Raw genomic sequence first — 9,459 nt, 5'->3', positions numbered from 1 at the left:
TGTGTGTGTGCACCTGTGTGTGTACGTGTGTGTGCACCTGTGTGTGTGCACCTGTGTGTGTACATGTGTGTGCACCTGTGTGTGTGTGCATATGTATTATTTCCCACTCAGTCTGAATGTTTGCATTAACTCCCATCCTTCCGAAAAGTCACCTTCTCCAGGCCCAGGAGGCAAAGACAAGATCAGCCGCTGATGCAGACACAGGCTCATGGGCGCATTTGCAAAATCTCCCTTTTTCAGTTATTTACGTCTATGTCTCCTTCCTTTTTTTGCAGGAGTTTGTTCATCTGGCAAAGAGACTGGTCAGTGATCCTGCATTAGAAAAGGAAATTGTAACGAACGGAAAGGCGTACGTGAGAATGTATCATTCATGGCAGGTGGAAAGAGACACCTACCAGCAGCTCATCAGGAAGCTGGAAGGCTGCAGTGAGGACTGAGGACAGGCCTCATCGGACACCTGCTCTCCGACACATGGCTCTGGGTGGACACTCAGAGTCTGGGTCACGTGGGTCCAGTCCAGTTCAAATCAAACCAACCTTAGCAGAATCCTAGAAAACGTTGGCCGTGAGTCCGCAGAGACACTGCGTTCATCCCGTATCTTTCTGTGGTTCAGATGCTGACCCAGGCGGGTTCACCCTCCAGTCCTGAGGGAGGTGCGACTGGGACAGGGAAAGGGAAACTGGTTTCCAGGGAATTTGGGAGAGAATTTGGTTACCTGCTCTAGGGCTTTGGTGCAGACAAGAGAGGCTTATTTTCAGGCAGTCATGGTTCAGGCCCCTCACCTGCCTCCTGACCGACCTCTCCCCGTCATGGCTGGTTTCAAAGGCAAAAGCAAAAAGCAGACGTGTGAGCCAGGCCGAGTCCTAGCAGCGTTTCTGTTGTGATCTCAACTCTGACAGGCATGCGGGTGGCCCCAGTCTTCTCTGAACACTAGAAAGCGCTGCGAGTGAGCTCACGCCCGGCACATGTCACTTTTCAAGGGTGGAATTACAAGTTGTGCCTTTTAGAAAGGCGGCCAGGCTGCTCATAGGCCCCACCCACCTGCTCATAGGCCCCACCCACCTCTTGGCAGAATTTGAGTGGAAAACCAGGTAGAAGCAAACGCCATGTCCCCCGTAGCCTGCAGAATGCTCCAGTGAGCCTGAGATGGAGGCCTGGGGCTTCTGGTTCTGGGGTGGGCCCTTCCCCTTCCCACATCAGGGACACGGGGATGGGGGTCGGAAGGGTCACCGGCCTCCAGCCCTTGGCAGGACGGAACTTAGGTCTGCAGGGCTTTGCAGCCACCCAGCGAGGTCCTCCCGGGGCCAGCCCCGCTGTCATGGTAATGGAGACCTCTCCCCGTCCATGTCATCTGCGTCACATCAGGACATGCAGTCTTTCCTGTCCTTTGCGATCTCGTGTGGTGTAATTTCATGTTTCATTCTGCCGCCTCCATCACAGAACAGAATCGCTTTCTAGAAAGGCAGTTAACGGGAACCAGCAGGCTCCCGGTGGTGGGACAGCGGCTCAACAATACCTCCCATCGCCCCTCCTCCCCAACCTTTTTTTCCTCTGAGGGGCCCAAGGGTTACGGCGTTCATGACTAGCTATGGGGACAGAGGAGGGAGCGGCAGAGCCTGGGTCCGGAGAGGACAGCCTGGTCTGAATCTGGAATAATTGACGCCACCCACAGAAAAGGCCCTGCAGGGCCGGTGTTGTCTTAGAGCTAATGATGCTGCTGTTTACAAAGCGCTGATTGTCCGGAAGCTCGAGTCTCTTCCTCCTTGAGTGACCCAGTCGCTGCCTGACTGCCACGGTACCTCCGCACCACCACGTCTTTGTAGGAGAATGTGCACGTGCCCCATGCCCTAGGGAGAAGGGCACGTTTTAAAATTAATAAAAAGTGTCACCACCAGCCATGTGAAAATAGTCTCCATTTCTTCCCACGGTGAGCTGTGCTGGGCAAGGAGTGGAACCCCCCCACCCCACCAGGCCTGGGCCTTCAAAGGAAGTACAGACAGTTAAGCATGTAGTTACTAGGGGGTTAGAATGCAGCCACTTTGTGAATAGTCAAGTGTAGACGTAAGACCACGGCTTTTCCGAGAGTGTTCTAGATGGTGTCAGTTTCACGCTCGGTTCACTTTATGTTTAAACATTTATTTATTTTTATTATTATTTTTGAGGCAGACTCTTGCTCTGTCACCCAAGCTGGAGTGCAGTGGCGTGAGCTCCACTCACTGCAACCTCTGCTTCCCGAGATCGAGTGATTCTCCTGCCTCAGCCTCCGAGTAGCTGGGATTACAGGCACCCGCCACCATACCTGGCCTAAACATTTATTTATTTTTATTTGTATGTAGTGTTTTTATTCTTATTTGTAGTTTTAGTAGAGATGGGTTTTCACGATGTTGGCCAGGCTGGTCTTGAACTCCTGACCTCAAGTGATCCACCCCCCTCAGCCTCCTGAAGTGCTGGGATTACAGGTATGAGCCACCACGCCCAACCTAAACACGTATTTATTTTTATTTGTACATATTCATGGGGCACACGTGCAGTTGTGCTCCATTGATATTTTGTGTAGTGGTGAAGTCAGGCCCTTCCAGGCATCTGTCACTGGGCCATGCACATCGTGCCCCCCTAGCAGCCTCCATCCTCCCCCCTCCCTCCCACCCTGCTAAGGCCCGGCATGGCACACTCTGCTTCCATGAGTAGACATTATTAGCTCCCACTTATAAGTGAAAAGTTGCAGTATTTGTCTTCCTGTTCGTAACTTGTTTCACTGAAGATAATGATCTCCAGTTCCATCCATGTTGCTGCATAAGACGTGATTTCATTCCTTTTCATGGCTGAGTAGTATTCCTTGTGTTATAGATCCCACATTTTCTTTATCGAGTGCTCCATGGATGGACACTTAGGTCGAGTCCATATCTTTGCTATTGTGAATAGTACTGCCATAAACATATGAGCACAGGTGTCTTTTGGATATAATGATTACTCTTCCTTTGGGTAAAATGTTCAAACATTTCGTGTGTAGTTTTTAGTTTGCTGATGTACAGGTTTAAATGACTCAAAAATACATTTCAAGATAAAACTGAGATACTATACCCTTTATATATTGAGGGAAATACTTTTAATAAAAATAGCACTAAGCAAGGTGGTGGTGGCTCACGCTTGTACTCCCAATACTTTGGGAGGCTGAGGCAGGCACATCACATGAGGCCAGGAGTACAAGACCAGCCTGGCCAACATGGTGAAACTCTGTCTCTGCTAAAAACACGAAAATTAGCCAGGCATGGTGGCACATGCCTGTAATCCCAGCCACTCGGGAGGCTGAGGCCGGAGAAGTGCTTGAACTGGGGAGGTAGAGGTTGCAGAGAGCTGAGATTGTGCCACTTCAGCCTGGGCGAGAGTGGGACTGCCTAAAACAAAACACTATATATATGCACATATATACACATGCGTGTATGCACATATATATACATACGTGTATGTACATATACACACGTATGTATGTATAGCTAATATATGCAATATGTATGTAGCTAATAACTCAGTGCTGTGTGGCAGAGAGGCATTGCTGAGCCTTGGCCACAGGTCCGAGTGAGGAGTTGAGGCTTACGACTTCTCCTTAAATTCCACTCTTCAGCCCCTTCCTACACTCGCACAGCAAGGCAGTAAGACCGAGTACCTTTTCCACCTTGAAAGGTTCATCGAGCATCTTAAAGTTTGGAAAACCAGCCTGCGTAGGCTCCCCCCTGTCAGTGGGATTGCGTGGGCCCCATCAGCCTCCTGGCCAGCCCTGCAGATCTGGAGAGACCGCACTCCCCGTGTGCAGTTAAGGATGGAGTTCTATCAGGGTTTGATGTGTTGGTGACGCGTGCTGGTTGCCTTCCTCTTTTGGCCTCTGCGGTTGTACTCTGCGTGGAGCTACAGGACCTCTTCCCTTGAAGGGTTCCTGGTGGTGGAACTTGCCTTCTTTACTGTTTATCTGGAGATTCTTATGAGATGGGAGAGCTGGCTCTTCTTATCCATTTTCTGGTGAAGACACGTGTGTCTTCTCCTTCCTCCCCTCCCTCCCTCTCTCCTTTGTTTCCTTGCATCTTCCCAGCCTCCACCCTCACTTCCCCTCTCTGATTCTAATGTCATTTTAAAGGGTCTGTCAGTGGTAGGAGCTGATGAGGGAATGGTATAAGCAAAGACCTCCCTACCTGAGATCAGCCGCTCCTGGAAGGGCCGCTTGAAACAGCGGCTCCCAGCCTTGTCTTTAAACATCTGGATGCTCAGGCGGCATCCCTGACCAAAGGCATCAGACTCTCAGGGGAGACCCAGGCCCGAAGCTCCTGAGTGACCCGGTGTACAGCGGAAGCTGACATCCATTTGAATAGGGACCAGAATTTCGTGTAAAACAAGGACAATCTAAGAAAAGGTTGGATTGTGACCTTGTACTGAAAAATGAACCCCCAAATTACGAAAATAGGTTAAATCTGTCTTATGTTGAACAAAATTTATTCATGTAGGCATCATAGAAACTGAGTACATGGGAGCTCACACCTGTAATCCCAGTGCTTTGGGAGGTCAAGGTGGGAGGATCACTTCAGCCCAGGAGTTTGAGACCAGCCTGAGCAGCAGAATGAACCCCGTCTCTACAAAAAATAACACAAAATTAGCCAGGCATGGTGGCGCGTGCCTGTAGTCCCAGCCACTCCAGAGGCTGAGGCAGAAGGATTGCTTCAAGCCAGGAGTTTGAGGCTGCAGTGAGCTATGATGGCCCCAGTACACTCCAGCCTGGGTGACAGAGCCAGACCCCGTCTCTATTAAAAAAAAAAAAGAGAGAGAAAAGAAAAGGAGTTATAAGGCCAAGATATATTTCTCTTTTCTTTTCTTTTCTTTTTCTTTTTTTCGGACAGAGTCTTACCCTGTGACCCAGGCTGGCATGCAGTCATGTGATCTCAGCTCACTGCAAACTCCAGTTTCCAGTTTCAAGCGATTCTTATGCCTCAGCCTCCAAAGTAGCTGGGACTGCAGGCAAGCACCACCATGCTTGGCTAATTTTTGTATTTTTAGTAAAGATAGGGTTTTGTCATGTTGGCCAGGCTGATCTTGAACTCCTGGCCTCAAGTGATACGTTCCCCTTTGCCTCCCGGAGTGCTGGGATTATAGGCATGAGCCATCGTGCCCAGCCAGGCCAAGAGATATTTCATGCAAATAAGAAACAATGTACCAGGACCTCATCAATACCCTCCACCCCGCCCCCGCCCCCCGTCCAGAGATTCTTTCTTCTTGTGAAATTGAAGTTTTCTTCTGTAAGGCCTGTCCCTCCTCCTGCTGGGCTCTTCTTCACTGGTTACCCGGTTTCCAGCACTGCCAGAGCCTCACGTGGCCTGTGGACCCCGTAATTCTCCAACCTTCATTTCACCAATTTCAGCAAATCCTGCATCTTTTGCAACATTTGCAATTTTGGTTTTCAATGTATTTACATCTTGTTAGTTCTTTAAACATTTTAGACCCTTGAGTCAGGAAGAGGGACTGAGTTGACAAATCTAGGGAGAAGTTGTGAGCCTGGACATTGTTATGGAGTGGGACGGTATCAGGATGACATTTGGTTACAACAGATGGAAGATCCATAATAAACAGTGGCTTAAGCAAGAGATGCATATTTTCTTTCTTTCAGGAGATTCACCGAGCAGGTATAGGGCTAAGATCCATTCTCCTTCCATCCTGTTCTTCTGTCCTTGGTATGTGGCTGTCTCTACCTCGTGCTGCAAGGTGGCTACCCATGCTCCAGCATCATGCCTGAATTCATGGCTGAAGGAAAATGGAAGGCAGGAACGAGACATCTTTCCATCCTTTCAGGACAATGTCCACCTCCACTTACATCCCATGGCCACACCTAGCTGCAAAGGAATCTTGGGAATTCAGGGTATTCCAGGCAGCCATGTGCTTGATTGAAAATCTGAGACCTATGACCAAAAAAAGGAAGAATGCATGTTTCAGGGGCAACTTGCAGCTGCAGCAGCTATTGAGATAAGCTGATTTTAGTGTCTGCGGCGTTTACAGCATCCTGCTTTCTATTAATCACTAAATACTTTTAATGCCACGAAAAGTGTTTTCCAGCAGGTTTTGATTTAGCCTTTAAGTTCACTGTGACGCAGCTCAACATTCCCCCCAAGATCCTCATTTGTAAAACGAATCTTCAGCCAACTGCTGTGTTGATCAGTGCCTCAAACCCTGCGGCTCCTAAATTGAAAACTCAGAGCGAAAGGGTGCATGAGTTTTCATCTGAATCTCCTAAAATGTCCCTCTGTGTTAGGTGAGACAATCCTGGAAAACACAACACAGTTAAATGTTTCGATTGTATAATAATTTTGGTCTTTTTTTTTTTTTTTTTTTTTTTGGATACAGAGTCTCACTCTGTCACCCAGGCGGGTCCCACGGACTACCTCAACTCACTGCAACCCCACGTCCTGGGTTCAGGTGATTCTCCTGCCTCAGCCTCCTGAGTAGCTGGGACTAGGGGTGCATGCCACTATGCTCAGCTAATTTTTGTGTATGTTTTGGTAAGGACAGGGTTTCACTGTGTTGGCCAGGCTGGTCTTGAACTCCTGACCTCAAATAATCCTCCTGCCTCGGCCTCCCAAAATGCCAGGATTACAGGTGTGAGCCACAGTACCTGGCCTAATCTTGGCCCTTCTGAATGTTTTTATGACTATCCTGAATGAGTAAGCACATTGTTGCTCCTGTTGAAGGGTCTTAGGAAATAGAAATCTCTTCTGGAGGGATTCATGAGTCAGAGCTTGACTAAAACAAATCAAGAACTGGTGTTAAAAAGGACATACGGTGGAAGGCCGTCTTGTGCAGAGTGTAGGCTCTAGAGGTAGCATTTGAAACCAAAACCTTGTGTCATGGAAAGTCTCCTTGAAAACTCCCTCATGCACGGCATGTCTGACTGTGTATGTACAGCCTTGCCCGTCATATCCTGTGCACGGTCAAGATTTTCAGCCCCAGAGCGCGATGAGAGAAAGTCAGCCTCTGAGCGTCTGAGTCTCCAAGCCATTCCGTTTCGAGATACAGAACTGAGTCTCCAGGAGGAAATGTGGAAATATTCCCATTTTCCTGTGGGGTTTATTTTATCCTGTTTTCACAGTGTCTACAAAACCATTTGTCCATTCATCCTACAAGTTTCTACTAGAATAATTGGTGCAGTCCGTGTTTGGGGGGCCGGGGTTACTTTCCAGGGGTGCTTCATGATTAGTGTTAATTAAATCCTGTTAGAATCCATTAATGTATTCTTGTGGAAAGTTTTCCATGAAGTTACAGAGTCACCTCTAACAAAGAAGTGAGGATCAAAAGTCACTGAGAACATGACCTAAGGGCTACTAGATGCAACAATTTTTCAAGACAAAAACCACCTCTAAGATGCTGCAAGTAATTTCTAAGAGAATCTTCGCAGAGTAACGGAATTTCTGGGAAAATGAATACAAAAAAAGAGGAGGGGTCTGTTAAAAGGAATGACTTCATCTGTCTCCGTGGCCACAATCTATTTTAAAAAGATTATTTTATAATTTACTTCTTCTTTCAGACTCATAAATAGTCCTTAAAAATTTAGGCTGAGAGAATTGTCTTTCTAAATTATAACACAATTCTGCTAAATTACAAAAGCTTCAAAAGCTTTCTCCTTAGAAAAAAAAAAGCCGTAGTCATGCCTTTTTCATTAGAGGCCTTTGAAATCACCCCAGGCACTTTGGAAAGCCTCAGCTAGTGGAACAGTCATGCTTCATTTAAAACAGTTGCTGGCTCTAGCATCTGTATTTTCATTTTACCATCTAATAGAAAAATATGGTAAATATTTCCCCAAATTAGAAAGGTTGATAGCCAGTTGTTTGCAGGAAGCTGGAGATCGGGGAGCCAAGCAGTACAGTTCAGCGGTCCCCGAGCCTTTTGGCACCAGGGACCAGTTTTGTGGAAGAGAGCTTTTCCATGGACGGCGGTGCGAGGAAGGGGGAGAGTTTTGGGGATGATTCGAGGGTGTTGCACTTATTGTGCCCTTTATTATGACGACACTGGAACATGCAGTGAAATCCTTCTACAGCTCACCCTAATGCAGAATCAGTGGAGCCCTGCGCTTGTTTTCCTGTAACTAGACGGTCCCCTCTGGGGGTGATGGGAGACAGTGACAGATCATCAGGCATTAGATTCTCATAAGGAGCGTGCAGCCTGGATCCCTCGTATGTGCAGTTCACAGTGGGGTTCACACCTCTGCGAGAATCTAATACTGCGCTGATCTGCCCGGGGAGGTGGAGCACGGTAACGTGAACCTGAGCGGGGGGCTGTAGATACAGGTGCCACTTTGCTCGCTCGGCTGTGGCTGTGCGGTCCGATGCCTCCCAGGCCACAGACCTGTCACTCATAGTACCGTCGACTGTACTAGCTTTCTGACTCAGTATTTAGTGCAAGCTCCTTGATTTTAGAAACATATGGGAAAACAGCTAACAGAGCCTAACGACCTGCGGGCTTTCGGTTTGTGAAGAGTGTCCCCTCTCTGTGCTTCTCTGTCCTGTCTCTCCCGAGGTCTAAGTGCCTTCACAGAGGGCTCAGCCATTCTGTAAACAGCTGCCAGTCACCAGAGGCTGGAGAACAAAGCTGTGTTTATGACATCGACAGTGTCAGGTGGGGATGCTTCTGTGCACCGCAGCAAACGTTAACCGAACACCTGCTGCGTGCCAGGCAGTGCTCCGTGCTGACAACATGGGACTTCCTGAGCTCTGTGCTGCCCGAAAAATACCTGGGTTCATTCACCTGGCGAGCAAGAAATGACTCCATGACAGTGCAGGTTTTGATAGACAGGAGTTTTACTACTTGACTGAAGTGAGGAGAGCGCTGGAAGGTTCCTCAAGGCAGTATCCTGAGGGGAAGCCACAGGAGGGCTTATGGGGAGGTGGAGAGGGGAGGGGTGTGTCATTCCATGCGGGTGGGGGGTCCCAGCTGCACAGACACAGCGAGTCTCATGTCAGCACAGGTCACATGTGATGGGAATGAAGCCGTAGCCCCTCCTGGGCTGGAGGCTTTAGCGTGGCACTGAGGGAGGCTCCGTCAGCCTCTTCTATAAGTTGCTGGGGCTGTCGGGACAGGGTTCCAACCACCAAGGTGACCGCATTCCACCCAGGGTTTGGGGAGGAACTGGCTGTGGGGCAGGAGACTGTAAAACCGGCTGATGCTCAAGTGGGTTCACTTCCTACTGTCCCTGGAGATGTTCCCTGTCAGCTGACCCTGGAAGACAGCAAAGGTCAGGACACCCCTCACTACAAAGAGCCCCTTCCCTGAATGGGAGGAGACTCACAGACACCCCTATGATTGCCTGTGACGAGGTCAGACACAGCCCCTCCAGAATCTCAACCTTCGACTCATCAGGGACTGAGCTGAACTGAACCCCGATGGTGGGTCAGAGCGAAATGCACGTGAACCACACTTCATTGAAGCTCCTCT

At 48.8% G+C, this 9,459-nt stretch overlaps 1 protein-coding gene across 1 annotated transcript in view; it reads left to right on the top strand.

Moving 5' to 3' along the window:
* GLT1D1 (glycosyltransferase 1 domain containing 1) overlaps positions 1–1,906 on the top strand; it is a 124,751-nt gene extending 122,845 nt beyond the window's left edge. Inside the window, exon 12 of the mRNA XM_017504531.2 lies at positions 276–1,906. Within this exon, the coding sequence (XP_017360020.2) occupies positions 276–437 (162 nt within the window). The 3' untranslated portion in view covers positions 438–1,906. The remainder of the gene's footprint in view (positions 1–275) is intronic.
* The last annotated feature ends 7,553 nt before the right edge of the window (positions 1,907–9,459 follow it).

This window comes from Cebus imitator, unplaced genomic scaffold (assembly GCF_001604975.1).
Source record: "Cebus imitator isolate Cc_AM_T3 unplaced genomic scaffold, Cebus_imitator-1.0 Scaffold323, whole genome shotgun sequence".
Lineage (NCBI taxonomy): Eukaryota > Metazoa > Chordata > Mammalia > Primates > Cebidae > Cebus > Cebus imitator.
Note: the sequence above shows the minus strand (reverse complement) of the source record. Positions and strands in the feature narration are given on the sequence as shown.